This window comes from Rhododendron vialii, chromosome 5a, assembly GCF_030253575.1.
Source record: "Rhododendron vialii isolate Sample 1 chromosome 5a, ASM3025357v1".
Lineage (NCBI taxonomy): Eukaryota > Viridiplantae > Streptophyta > Magnoliopsida > Ericales > Ericaceae > Rhododendron > Rhododendron vialii.
In genome coordinates this window covers 7,421,864-7,436,182 of record NC_080561.1, presented here as the reverse complement: position 1 = coordinate 7,436,182, position 14,319 = coordinate 7,421,864, and the positions used below count along the sequence as shown (strand labels likewise).

The following is a 14,319-nucleotide window of genomic DNA, read 5'->3' as shown; positions in this document are numbered from 1 at the left end:
TTGGAGATGCTCCAAGGGTTTTTTTTTTTTAATTTTCAGACCGGTAACCATAGTTATATATTTACATGCAAATACATAGATATTGTAGCGTAGGGCATGTGTTATGTAACTTTACCTTTGGTTTCAATGTGGTTGAACATTTGTTGGCTTCATGGACCTAGTCCAAGATAGGTGAACCACGAATGTCTGTCTAACCAGCTCATTACAAATGTTGAGACCAATAAAAGGGCTGACAGCCGTACTGGCTGAGAAAAAGGAAAGCCCAGCAACCAATCACTCCCACCACCCGTATTATATTGGGTGATTCGACTTATCCCTGGCCTCGAGGAGTTGTTATATTTTGTTGCCGACATAAAAATTATGCTATTTCTGAAGTATGTTTTGATTCTCTCTGTTTTCAAAACATAACGTCTGGGGTTCTAATATTGTTTGCATGTCATGCCGCAGGACCTTATGGGACAGATAGAGAGAGATATAGCTACGATCCAGAAGTAGAGGAAATTGTTGATTGGAAGTTCGTAATAGATCAATCGCATTAGTTGAAAAGAAATGGATGGGACAATCGAAGGCATTGATTGGACATCGCAGTTGCCAGAAGAATCCCTCCATCAAATACTATCTTGCCTCTTCACAAAGGAAGCGGCTAGAACTAGTGTTTTGTCCAAGACATGGCTACGAGCTTGGTCTACGTATCCCAACTTGGATTTTGTCGAAAGCTACTTCATGAAAGAATCCCTTTCTAAGTGTTCGGATGCAGATTTAAAAGGGAAAGATGATCCAAAGATTCAAGAAACGAGAGAGAAGTTCTTGCACTATGTGGACAAAACCATGCTAAGATATCACAAGGAGAGGACACCAATCAACAAATTCAGGCTTCATATAACCAGTGTCTATCCAACATGGGCTTCTATTATTGACAAGTGGATTGAAATTCTGGTTCAAAAACACGTCGATGAGCTAGAACTCCATTTATCAGATTACGCTTTCCTTGGGTCTTTATTAAAGAAGCACCTATGTAATGGAATCATCAAGTGTTACCCCTTGCAAATGCTTGGTCTCAAGAAAGTCTGTATCAATGAAGAGGAGATTCAAGACATATTCTCTAGATGCCCTTTAATTAAGGAATTGCGTCTTCTTGACTGTCGTGGATTGAAAAAGTTGCATGTGGCTAATCTTCATAATCTGAAGACAGTTCATGTCAAGAATATCGAGGAAGTAGAGATCAGGGCGGCACCAAATCTTCAATCTTTCAACTATGTTGTTACCAATGGTCTCCCTTGGATGTTCAACATTGATTCATCTCCACATCTTAAAGATCTTATGCTTATGGGATTGGGCATCACGGACAGATTTTTCCACGATCTTATCGCTAGATTTCCTTTGCTCGAGAAGTTAGAACTGAGGTTTTGTCATGAGATAAAAAGGATCAACATATCAAGTCGTATTCTCAAGAGCTTTGTTCTGAGGTATTGTCGGAAGTTGGTGGAGGCAAAGATTGATGCTCCAAATCTACTTTCAGTTAAGTACGATAAAATGCCCTCCTTATCTATTACTACTACCACTTCTCCCCAGAAATGGGAGCCCATTGTGAATTTTCTTGGAGGTATAACTGGTCTTTCGTCGTTCATTAGGTTGAGAGAGTTTATCATGAGTTTTAATCAGTCGGTAACTTTGGGATTTAATGTGTTTGACTGGCCTGAAAAGAAGAGGTTGAAGAAGGTAGACTTGAAAAGAATGCCTCTCATTGATCAGGTACCTGTAATAGAGCATTTGAAGCTGAGCGTATTTTCTGATTTAAGGTTGTGTTATGAATCTCTTGTGGATAGCTTGTTCTGGAGTTGTCATCCTAGGAAGCTGTCTATACTATCAATTAAGTTAAACAAAACATTGATAGAGAAACTGTGTGAGATGCTGATGGAGAGAGAAGATGATCCTTGCTGCTGCAGTTCTAGTGATAGCAAATGCTGGCGACATCATTTGAAAAATGTGGAGATTGGGCGCTTTGAACTGAAGAATAAAGTTGAGAGACCTCTTCACTTGAAAACTTCATCAGATTTATTTCCTTCTCTTGGAGAACCGCAAGGGATTTATTTTAAATTAAAGTGGTGAGTTGGAATGGAGCTCAGCTTTTGGACACTTTGAGGTGTTGTTCAAGATTGAGGAAAATGAAAGTGATCGAGCAGGATCGCAGCAGAATAAATTATGCTTAAAGAAAAGAGAGGAAAAAAATTGTGTTTGTATCATGATTAGTAGTCGGGTAGAATAAGATATTTCTTGCTTGGTTATCAAAAGTAAAGGTAGAACATGATTTCTTCTATCTGTGTTTCGTGAAATGATAGAAGAGAGACGATGCTTCAACTTTCATTTTGAATTAAGTAATGATTTGATACAGAAATAATAATAATAATTATTTTTGTTGGTAACTACTGTAATATAATTGGCATGATGTCTTTTGTGAAGTCCCTTGAGTTTAAATTTAATTGTGTCTGAATCATGGAACTGTCACAGGAAATAAGGTTCATTTAGCTGCTTCATTTAGGTTCAGTTTGGCGTGGGAAATTAGTGTTCTTAATTTATTGTGGAGTCTGATTTGGCATTAGCTCATTTTTAACCTTTTTTGGCCCTGATTACGACGGCAACCCTCTGAAGATTTTCATAAGGTGAATCACACTAGCTTGCTCTTTCCTTGATTCACGTTTAAGCTGTGTTTGGACTTTGGTCATGGATTTGTGGAGGATTTATGAAGGTAATGGAAAAGATATGGTGAATCACACTAGCTTGCTCTTTCCTTGATCTCACCTGTCCGTCTTGGCACAATGGTTCAAATTTTAAAAGAATTTTTTTCCTGAAAGAGTTCTTTTAAAATCGAGTTCTTTTAAAATTCGAATTGTTCAAAATATTTTCGAACCTATGGGATCGAGCGCTGAAAACTTAGTTTTACGGAGACCATCTTTAAGGAGAAGTTTTTCTCTTTATATAAAGAATGAAGGCCCTATTACCTTACCATAACTAGGTAGTGCAGGTTGATTGAAGATGTTAAACTCTTGAATCTTGATGAAGTGGTGCTCCTATTGTTAAAAATTTATACTAAAAGTCATACTTTTATTTAGTGGATTAATATTAAATTATTATATATTTATTCCTTTTTGATAGGAATCTTTTAATGGTAATATTTACATAATATTATTGTATATTGTGCATGTGTGTTTTTATTTTACAAAGTAGATGATCCAGTGTAGAGTTCGGCTTAAACACAGAAGATCAATTCATTGATTCTTGTAAAATATAAGATATAGTTTATGGTCTTAGATGGAACTGGACACACCATCGATAGGTTTCTCTTGACTGCATGGGACGGTCTAGTTCTAACTTATTGTGCTAGTACACATTGTGTGTATTGAACATGACCGTGTTGAGGTAATTGTCTTTGTACTAATGTTATAAGGCAATTAAAACCGCATGATTATTATGAATGCTTATGCTCTCTTAATTCAAAGAGAATTTATATATATATATATATATATATATATATATATATATATATATATAATATTGTTGACTTTGATTTATTAGAGAATGAGATTCTCCATAGGGTCAATAGCCTTTGTAAGTTGGGTCACAACATTATATATATGATAGCTATAAATTGTTAATAGAATATCCACGTCCCAGTAGGGAGGGTCGGGGTGTTTATGCTAATGATTAACTTATGCCGTATAATTTTTAATTTTGGTTTTATTCTTATTCAATTTTTTTTTTTTTTTGCGTTTGTTAGTTTACGCAAAACTTTTATGTGATATGGGTTTCTCTCGACAAGAGGAATCAAAAAACTAAAAAATTATGACTTCTACACAAGTATTTTGGGAAATATATCCAAAGAAAAGCTCAAAAAGTCAATTTTCGGACTTTTTCTTGGATATTTTCCAAAATACTTGTTTAAAAGTCAAAATTTTTTATTTTTTCGATTCCTCTCGTCGAGACGAACCCATATCACATAAAAGTTCGGTGTAAAACTAACAAATGCCAAAAAAAATTGTATAAAAATAAAACCAAAAAGTTTTGGTGCATAAGTTAATCACTAGCGTGAACGAAGCTGCATGTCAAACCCTGCATTTGGATATTTGTATCTGATATATCGAATAAGTTAAGTGGACAATCTGAAGAAATATATGTTGATTAAATATAATTGTCGGTAATATAATTTAATCAATGGGTATACGTAATCTTAACGTGAGAAGATATTATTTAAGTATTTAATATCATAAAACTCGTAATATAATTGAGATAAGAACGGAGTGCAACTGTAGTTTTGTAGTGGGGTAAATTATAATTGGTAAAATAAGAAATAGAATCCTGGTGGATTAGGGTTTCTTATTTGCACTATGAGCCCGAATTTATTACTTCCTAGGTCTTTATCGTAACGTTATATATACATGTTTGATAGAAGGCCGCGAGGTTTTGATGAGTTGAATTTGTAACACAACAAGAAATACTAGCGATTATGTCTCGGGAGTTGAGGTAAAATCCTTATTTTGTCTCGTAGGGTTTGTTGTTGTTCAATCTGTACGTACGTGCCGTTACTGGATTTTGGGTTTTGGTTTCCCAACACCTATTGACTATAGAATTCATCACTTTAATTGGGAAGCTAGCAGCTACCACGAGGATGCCATAGCCATTATGGGGTTGATGATCAAAGTGAGTTCACTATGGTTTATATCCGTTATCACCCGCCTAATGCTATTGAAAGTGCTTCAAGCACACAGATTAGGACTTTGCATGGTTTTCAGAGCTTAGAGCCCCATCCTTCGTTGATATTACTCCTAGTCTATAATAACATATCCTTTCTGAAATTAAGAAATCAATGTTTGATATTATCCACTTTGCCAATTTTTTGGGTAATTGTAACAAAAAAGCATGGAGGGATACGCAATTTACTCAGAATTCATCTTACATTATTTCACACTGCGACTTTTACATACGAGTATTATGTACTAGGCCACGGATCACGCGCGATACCCTTTACTAGTATTCATACAAGGCACTAGTTCATTAAAGATTTTGGATTCGATTCATATTCATGTGTATGTGTAGTGTGGACGGATACAATCCTATCTCTATCCCAAAGTAGCCATTCTCATACCTCTAGTACGGTCGTCTCTCTCATTTTCCTTCGTTCGAAACAATAGCAATTTGCTCCCTATATTTGTCGACATGCCTTTTTGTTCCTTGCTTGCGAGGAGTGGAACAGACCGCGACATTAGAACCCCTTCTACTTTGAACCAAGAATCAATATTATTAGTATACTATAAAAAATTTGATTAACGAGTATAATGTATGTACATTAGTATGGATTATATGAGAAAAAACACATTTAAAATATGATTGTGTTTGCGAGCTAGGGCACACTTGAATTTGGCTCATTTATAGTAAAAAAAGAAAAATGAATTTACTCGACCTAAGCTTTAAGTGGTCGAGTTCAAGTTGTTCGCAAGTTTTCGAGATGAAAAAAATAATAATGAGGTTTCGTATATTTCTTTTATTTTTAGTGAACTTTTTTTAAAATTTTTTTACCATTTAACGTTTTTTGTACATCTAGTCTGTAGACAAACTTGAAAAGTAAGCAAAGTAGTAAATTTTTGGAAGAAGTTCAGTAAATATGAAAGCATTAGTTAACTTTTTTGGGGGGTAAGAAAACTAGCCAATTTTGACTTTTGATATTTTTGAAATATTTTTCTTCTTTAATGAAATTGGTAAAAAAATTCTTCATTTTTTACTTTTCAAATAAAGCTAACTAGATATTTATAAAAAGATGACAAAATTCTTTAACAAAAAGAAATCAGTAAAAACAAAAAAACCAAGGAAAAAACATGGATATCATAGTCAAAAGTTCTCTCCCAAAATGAGTTTTGGGGGGTTTGGGATGTGTTATTCACAAATGCACAGCAGAAGGGTCGTGCAAGCGTAACGGCACCCACTTTAGGTTCTATTATTTGATTTGAACCGTTATTTTGTTTGTCTCGTTAAGAACATGGTCCACGTGAAAATTTAAAACGATCAAACATCGATAACTATATTTTTAAAATGCATTTTTCTTTGAAAAGAACCAGTAGAAATGAAACAGTTCTATTTTTTGTTTTTTTTTATTGAACTGTAATTTTAAGTTCTCACCGATTAAATAATTACTGATGTCCAATCAAATTGAATTTTTACGTGGACCACATATTGGGCAAGAAGAAAAACAAGATGAACGTATTAGATCAAATAATGAAACCCAAGGTGAGCTTTGTAACACGTGCACAACACGCACCCCAAACCCGAGTTTTGCAAACGACGTTGATACGGAAATAGACCATAGACATAGACATCGACCTCGGGGACCGTCCATACCACTCCGGGTCTCACATAAAAAACCGAGTGGACCCTTTGAAAAATCAGCTCAATCCAATATGTATAAGTGTTTGATCCAATCTATCATCCAATCTTCTAATTTATTCCGATTTTTCAAAAAAGAAAGATTCGATCGAGTACACATATAAATCCATTTGATTTTTATTTTTAAAATTATTGAACGACTGAGATCAATCTTGCGGGCTCGGAGTGGGCCACGCGTGCCTTCAGTACGCATGGTCGGTTTCTGTAGGTCGGTTTCCTTAGAACATTTCCAATCTATCCTTAAAACTCTAAAATAGAGAATAAATGTGTATATTGGAAGTAGGTTTTGTAATTTATTCTTACTTTTTTCTCTACGATGGACCCATCGTACTTTTTAGATATTTGGGTATCCAAATATAGAGACCCTACTCTCCCATTTTGGAGATAAAATGTCTAAAAAGTACAACGGATTCCTCGTAGATTCTCTCATAAAGTGCAAACAGTGAAAATAAATTAAGATTTTGATTTTTGCTTTCCACTTTTTATTGATGGTACTCTATTTTGTTCATTAACTTAACGTTAAAAGTGAAGTGCAAAAATTAGTTTTCATAAATTATAAAATCTTTTTTTAATATGTCACATCCATTTTTCATTTTGGAGATTGGTTTAAGAGATTGTTAGAGATGCTCTTCACACTTTTCGAACAAACAATAGAAAAACTTCTTTACAAAAGTTTCCGTTACGGAAGTGAATCACTATCGTTCAAAAGTGTTTTGGACGGTTCAAATTTTAATAAACTTAAAAAAAAATTAATTATGACTAAATTAATTATGACCAATCCTAATTAAAAATAAATCTAAACTATTGATTGCGCAAATTGATGGCTATGCTTATCTCAACAAACAAACATCTCTCTCTGTCTCCTACCTAGTACTAGTTTTCACGCTTCAGATCCTATTCTCTCTCTCTATCTCTCTGTGGAAGTCTCATGGTCGCCGATCGGTGAAAATTTTCCTGGCGAAGGTGGCGATGACCATGGTCCGCGATCTATCTTTATTTCTCTTCAAGGGTTTGTCCTGATTATTCCTCTGATGAGTCCAGTTTATCTTCTTCTTTCTCTCTATTCATTCTCTGTCGTCTGCTTTTCTAGGAAAAAAAGATTGAAACTTGTTGCAATTTAGCCCAATAGGGCTGCATCTCCACTCTCAAAATTTACTTGTTTTGTGGGAGCAATAACACATTATTGTTGAAATATTGTTCCTGAAAGTTTTCATGAATTTATCCATTTCTCTTTTAGTTACTGAAATTGGGGTTTACTAAGTCTGTGTTCTTTGCAATCTGTGTGTTCAATGGGTTTTGATTGTCAAAATTTGGCTTTGGGTGAGAAAATACATTAGTGTCATTGATTGCAAGAGTGATTTACTGGGTACATAATCTAAACATGGTGTGTTTGATAGCTTTTTGTAATCTAAAAATTGTGTTTTTTTATATCATTGATAAGAAGGCTATTAGGAAACGAAGGATTTCAAACACAATAGTGAGTATGTAATCGGTTATCTTTGGTTGTGGTCTAAGAGGTTTCATTTTGTAAATTTAGTAGAAATGATGCTAGATAGATGTATGTTATTCTTCTTCTATAATCCACAATTTAAGCTTAATTTTTTTATGTCTTTGCTTGCAGTGGCATACCCAGAAATTTTGTCAAGGGGGTACTACGGTTGAAAGGTTCAAGGGACTAAGGTTGAAGGTAATATTATTTAGATTTTGGAGGGACTAAGGTTGATGGTAATATTATTTACATTTTGGAAACGGTTGAAAGGTTCAAGGGACTAAAGCTGAAGGTAATATTATTTAGATTTTGGAGGGACTAAGGTTGATGGTAATATTATTTAGATTTTGGAGGGACTAAGGTCAAACTATCAGGATTGTGCAGGGGCTACTAATGTTACTTCTTTTGTAAATACCAAAAAATGCTTTGGGTTAGGGTAAATATTGTCAAATTTCGTGCCACCCTTGGTTCTGCCATATATGAATGATTCACTGGTTACTTAATCTAAAACTCCCATATTTGATAGTATTGATAGTGAGGCTCTTTGAAACAATTTCAACACAAGAGTATCTTTATATTCCATTAACCTTTATTTGTTGTATGAAAGGTTTAATTTTGGAGATTTATTAGAAATAGGTGGTAGATGGATGTTTGTTATTTATCTTGTATAATTCGCAATTTAAGCTTTAATTTCTGAATGACTACCCTTGCTGGGGTGGACTCTGAAATTTTGCATAGCGTTAGTGTTAATACCTAAAATTTCCTACCACCCCTTGGTTCCGCCATTGTATCCTTGTAATTTGTTCTTAATTCTTGAATCACTACCCACCTTATAAAAATTTCTGGATCAGTTACCATGACACAAGCAGGGGCGGATCCATCTGTCTAGTGTGGTCAAAATTTTACGATGAAGAAATGGCGAATGACAGAGGGTGGTCACAAGAGACGGATAGGGAGAGAGAGATGAGAAGTAATTTGAAGGGAATAAAGAGGCAGAAGAGAGTGAACCCTATTTAAGAGTAAAAATGTTCTCCAAGCTCCAACTCATCGTCTGAAACCCTCTATTTGAGAGGATCAATTTCATCCTACAGATAGAGGATGGATGAAGTTTTAGAGGACTGCTTTATCTTACTATTCAATTCTCCAAATTCCTACTTTATCCGCACGAAAGAGTGAGTCTAAGCATAAATATAAACCATGACCCTTTTCCTTCTTGTTACGTAAATTTTGGTATAGTACATACGCATCTAACTACTACTTTAAAAATAACGAAGAGTACATCTCTATTTGCATCGAAATGACACATCTTCCTTTTCCTTTGAATGCAGTTTTTTTCAAGTAAATTTAATAGTAGAAGAAGAAAAGAAGAAGAGTCCCATTCTGACGCTGTGATTGGTTATTTGTAGGTCTACCTATGATGACGTGGTAACTCTTGTAAAGTTTCATTTGAAGGGATGACTCATCATTCTCAGAGAAAACAAATTCCTCTCCAAACTCATCTGCAATAGTCTTTGCCTGCTTTAACTGGGTAGGGACTCCGATCGAATATCCTCTTCTTTAAATTATTTTTTAAAATTCTATCATCCTTCGTAGCATTATATGTTTCTACTTCTTTATTCTGCCTTGCTTGCTTCTCCGATTTTTTTGGTATTCCTGAAACAGAATCTAGTGAAATGGTTAATGGTTTTGAATTCTGCGTGTGTTTGCATATCCCTGAATTCTGACATCCTTTTGAAAGGGTTTGATGTAAATAGTTCTATACACATGACCAGGCATAACACCAGTTCTTTGAATAATGGGAGCCAAGTATTTCCAGCCAAACTTGATGCACTATCAACGAAAACAAGGATGTGAATCATCTCTTATTTACATCACAGAGTATGGCAAAATAATGGCTTCCTTTACAATGGTAATGACATCTAGGAGTCTCTTCTCCAAATTGATGATTTAACCGTTTCAGAGGTGGTTTGCACTTCTGCTTAAGGGTAAAATTTGCAAATTGCTTTGCAAATTTACAATAGACATGGAAGAAGATAAACGATTGGATTCAAAGGGATAATTTCCGCCTAAATTGTGGTTAATGGGATCGGATTGGGGACATCTCATTTCGGTAAAGCTAGGTAGTAAAAGCCATGGAAATTTTTGTCCACTATCATTGGCTGCATGAGAAACATGTTAGCATCTTGAAAAATAATAAAAAGGCTAATGTACATAAACCGTACTTCATATATTGCTTTGCATTTTTCCAGTTATTCCATGTCTACTGCAATTGCACTTTTTCCTCTACAATGGTCATGAAACCAACTTCTTAGTACAAGATATTTGAAGAGAAGGATTAAGTGTAAAACAGCAAGTTAACAATTAAGCAATTAAATTATAACAAGAAACCAAAGAATCTGGATTGAAATTAAAGAATCTGGCTTTAGCAAAAAGTCACTATGAAATTAGAACTGCCACCAACTTAACTTGCATTTGACTCTACCACTTAAGACTAGATGATACTGAACAAGTGTGTGGTGGTTAGAAATGTTCATGGTACTTTTTCAATAGGCTGTTAGATTGAATGGTTACTTCATCACCAAAACTTCATTTTGACCTATGCCGGTATCTTTTAAGTTTGTGGAGGCGTAGGGAAATAATTCCAATATATTTGTAGTTGCCCCATTTCCCATTCCCTCACTAGTTGTAGAAATTTGTAGGTCTAAAGGGTATTCTACTAATCCACTTCCCTCGTCTTGAAGTCTAATTCGGAAGAGGAGATATAAAGTTGACTTGTGGTCCAAGATTCACATATCTAGAAAACCAATTAGAGCAATGGTTGTTTTCTGATGCTAATACGGATTTATACGAGACTTGCTGTAGGAAGTTTCTTGTATTTACTTCAGCTGAGCATATTGAAGCTGTTTGCTAGCAAATGCTGCTGTCCATTATTTGAGTGCTGTGGGTGTGTCTGCCATTAAATTAGCTGGTGACTTTTCGTCAACTTAATGCTTTGAAAATACTCATTAGGAGGGTGCGTACTATTTTAGCAAAAACAATACTTGGGGAAAAACAATTACTCAATATTTACAACTCTCAGTACTATAATAGGGGAGATTTTCTTAGGTTTGGGGGTTGCAGTGGCTCTATTTGTCCATCCTTCCGACCCCCCATTTAGGTCCATTCAGCGTTTATGCTTTTTTCATTAAAACCTTTCATATATACAAGAAAAGATTAAAGCTACCCTTCACTTTCCATCCAAATAGGTGCGTCTGAAATGCAATTAGCACATCAGCATATCTATTAATTCTACATATATTACAATGTGTAACCGTGCAACTTTAATTGTAAATTTTAATACTCATATAAAAATCCTTAAAAAAATTGGTGACGTTGAATAGATATGGACTATACGTTTAAGACAGTAGCAATATTAATTATAGTTGGATGAAATATTTGGAAATGAGGATTTATCAATGAATAACATTTTCCATTGATCTAGAAGAGCAATAGATGAACTGTTGATATTGGATGGTACATGACAGTAAAATAGAACTGTGTTGGAGTTCGTGAATATTAAGATACTCTAAATTCATGTTTTGAATGAAAAGTGGTAATTGATCCTCAAAATTAGAGTATATGTTGGAGATGCTCCAAGGGTTTTTTTTTTAAATTTTCAGACCGGTAACCATAGTTATATATTTACATGCAAATACATAGATATTGTAGCGTAGGGCATGTGTTATGTAACTTTACCTTTGGTTTCAATGTGGTTGAACATTTGTTGGGGTCATGGACCTAGTCCAAGATAGGTGAACCACGAATGTCTGTCTAACCAGCTCATTACAAATGTGGAGACCAATAAAAGGGCTGACAGCCGTACTGGCTGAGAAAAAGGAAAGCCCAGCAACCAATCACTCCCACCACCCGTATTATATTGGGTGATTGATTCGACTTATCCCTGGCCTCGAGGAGTTGTTATATTTTGTTGCCGACATAAAAATTATGCTATTTCTGAAGTATGTTTTGATTCTCTCTGTTTTCAAAACATAACGTCTAGGGTTCTAATATTGTTTGCATGTCATGCCGCAGGACCTTATGGGACAGATAGAGAGAGATATAGCTACGATCCAGAAGTAGAGGAAATTGTTGATTGGAAGTTCGTAATAGATCAATCACATTAGTTGAAAAGAAATGGATGGGACAATCGAAGGCATTGATTGGACATCGCAGTTGCCAGAAGAATCCCTCCATCAAATACTATCTTGCCTCTTCACAAAGGAAGCGGCTAGAACTAGTGTTTTGTCCAAGACATGGCTACGAGCTTGGTCTACGTATCCCAACTTGGATTTTGTCGAAAGCTACTTCATGAAAGAATCCCTTTCTAAGTGTTCGGATGCAGATTTAAAAGGGAAAGATGATCCAAAGATTCGGGAAACGAAAGAGAAGTTCTTGCACTATGTGGACAAAACCATGCTAAGATATCACAAGGAGAGGACACCAATCAACAAATTCAGGCTTCATATAACCAGTGTCTATCCAACATGGGCTTCTATTATTGACAAGTGGATTGAAATTCTGGTTCAAAAACACGTCGATGAGCTAGAACTCCATTTATCAGATTACGCTTTCCTTGGGTCTTTATTAAAGAAGCACCCATGTAATGGAATCATCAAGTGTTACCCCTTGCAAATGCTTGGTCTCAAGAAAGTCTGTATCAATGAAGAGGAGATTCAAGACATATTCTCTAGATGCCCTTTAATTAAGGAATTGGGTCTTATTGACTGTCGTGGGTTGAAAAAGTTGCATGTGGCTAATCTTCATAATCTGAAGATAGTTCATGTCAAGAATATTGACGAAGTAGAGATCAGGGCAGCACCAAATCTTGAATCTTTCAACTATGTTGTTACCAATGGTCTCCCTTGGATGTTCAACATTGATTCATCTCCACATCTTAAAGATCTTATGCTTATGGGATTGGGCATCACTGACAGATTTTTCCACGATCTTATCGCTAGATTTCCTTTGCTCGAGAAGTTAGAACTGAGGTTTTGTCATGAGATAAAAAGGATCAACATATCAAGTCGTATTCTCAAGAGCTTTGTTCTGAGGTATTGTCGGAAGTTGGTGGAGGCAAAGATTGATGCTCCAAATCTACTTTCAGTTAAGTACGATATAATGCCCTCTTTATCTATTACTACTACCACTTCTCCCCAGAAATGGGAGCCCATTGATAATTTTCTTGGAGGTATAACTGGTCTTTCGTCTTTCATTTGGTTGAGAGAGTTTATCATGAGTTTTAATCAGTCGGTAACTTTGGGATTTAATGTGTTTGACTGGCCTGAAAAGAAGAGGTTGAAGTATGTAGACTTGAAAAGAATGCCTCTCATTGATCAGGTACCTGTAATAGAGCATTTGAAGCTGAGCGTATTTTCTGATTTAAGGTTGTGTTATGAATCTCTTGTGGATAGCTTGTTCTGGAGTTGTCATCCTAGGAAGCTGTCTATAGTGTCAATTAAGTTAAACAAAACATTGATAGAGAAACTGTGTGAGATGCTGATGGAGAGAGAAGATGATCCTTGCTGCTGCAGTTCTAGTGATAGCAAATGCTGGCGACATCATTTGAAAAATGTGGAGATTGGGCGCTTTGAACTGAAGAATAAAGTTGAGAGACCTCTTCACTTGAAAAGTTCATCAGATTTATTTCCTTCTCTTGGAGAACACCAGGGGGTTTATTTTAAATTAAAGTGGTGAGTTGGAATGGAGCTCAGCTTTTGGACACTTTGAGGTGTTGATCAAGATTGAGGAAAATGAAAGTGATCGAGCGGGATCGCAGCGGAATAAATTATGCTTAAAGAAAAGAAAAAATTGTGTTTGTATCATGATTAGTAGTCGGGTAGAATAAGATATTTCTTGCTTGGTTATCAAAAGAAAAGGTAGAACATGATTTCTTCTATCTGTGTTTGGTGAAATGATAGAAGAGAGACGATGCTTCAACTTTCATTTTGAATTAAGCAGTGATTTGATACAGTAATATTTTTATTTTTATTTTTAGGTAACTACTGTAATATAATTGGCATGATGTCTTTCGTGAGTCCCTTGAGTTTAAAATTAATTGTGTCTGAATCATGGAACTGTTACAGGAAATAAGGTTCATTTAGCTGCTTTATTTAGGTTCAGTTTGGCTTGGGAAATTAGTGTTCTTAATTATTGTGGAATCTGGTTTGGCAGTTGCTCATTTTTAACCTTTTTTGGCCCTGATTACCTGAACAACCCGCTGTGAAAATTTTCACAAGGTGAATCCAATTATCTTGGTCTTTCCTTGGTTCCCGTTTTTAAGCTGTGTTTGGATTGAGGGGATTTGTGGAGGATATATGAAGATGAAGGAAAAGATAAGGAGAAAAGAAATGGACAGCGCT

General features: G+C 35.3%; 2 protein-coding genes across 3 annotated transcripts; both read left to right on the top strand.

The window, feature by feature from the left end:
• The first annotated feature begins 549 nt into the window (after positions 1 to 549).
• On the top strand, positions 550 to 12,084 carry LOC131327513 (uncharacterized). Its single transcript, XM_058360674.1, has 6 exons — positions 550 to 2,105; positions 2,703 to 2,763; positions 6,771 to 6,848; positions 8,054 to 8,119; positions 8,192 to 8,213; positions 11,993 to 12,084. Exons 1-6 carry the CDS (start codon positions 550 to 552, stop codon positions 12,082 to 12,084), a joined length of 1,875 nt encoding a protein of 624 aa, XP_058216657.1.
• On the top strand, positions 7,298 to 14,069 carry LOC131325076 (FBD-associated F-box protein At3g52670-like). 2 transcript variants are annotated; one of them, XM_058357134.1, is made up of 4 exons: positions 7,298 to 7,441; positions 8,054 to 8,119; positions 9,328 to 9,449; positions 11,993 to 14,069. In XM_058357134.1, the coding sequence occupies exon 4, from the start codon at positions 12,095 to 12,097 to the stop codon at positions 13,652 to 13,654; it is 1,560 nt and encodes a 519-aa protein (XP_058213117.1). In that variant the 5' UTR covers positions 7,298 to 7,441; positions 8,054 to 8,119; positions 9,328 to 9,449; positions 11,993 to 12,094; the 3' UTR covers positions 13,655 to 14,069. The 2 variants fall into 2 exon arrangements, with proteins under 2 accessions (XP_058213117.1, XP_058213116.1); XM_058357133.1 differs by having other exon boundaries at positions 7,308 to 9,093.
• The last annotated feature ends 250 nt before the right edge of the window (positions 14,070 to 14,319 follow it).

Coding starts and splice junctions, on each gene's coding strand:
- LOC131327513 (XM_058360674.1), top strand. CDS start 550: ATGGATGGGACAATCGAAGGCATTGATTGGACATCGCAGTTGCCAGAA. Junction 2,106..2,702: donor ATTTATTTTAAATTAAAGTG/GTGAGTTGGAAT, acceptor TTCACGTTTAAG/CTGTGTTTGGACTTTGGTCA. Junction 8,214..11,992: donor TCAAGGGACTAAAGCTGAAG/GTAATATTATTT, acceptor GTCATGCCGCAG/GACCTTATGGGACAGATAGA.
- LOC131325076 (XM_058357134.1), top strand. CDS start 12,095: ATGGATGGGACAATCGAAGGCATTGATTGGACATCGCAGTTGCCAGAA.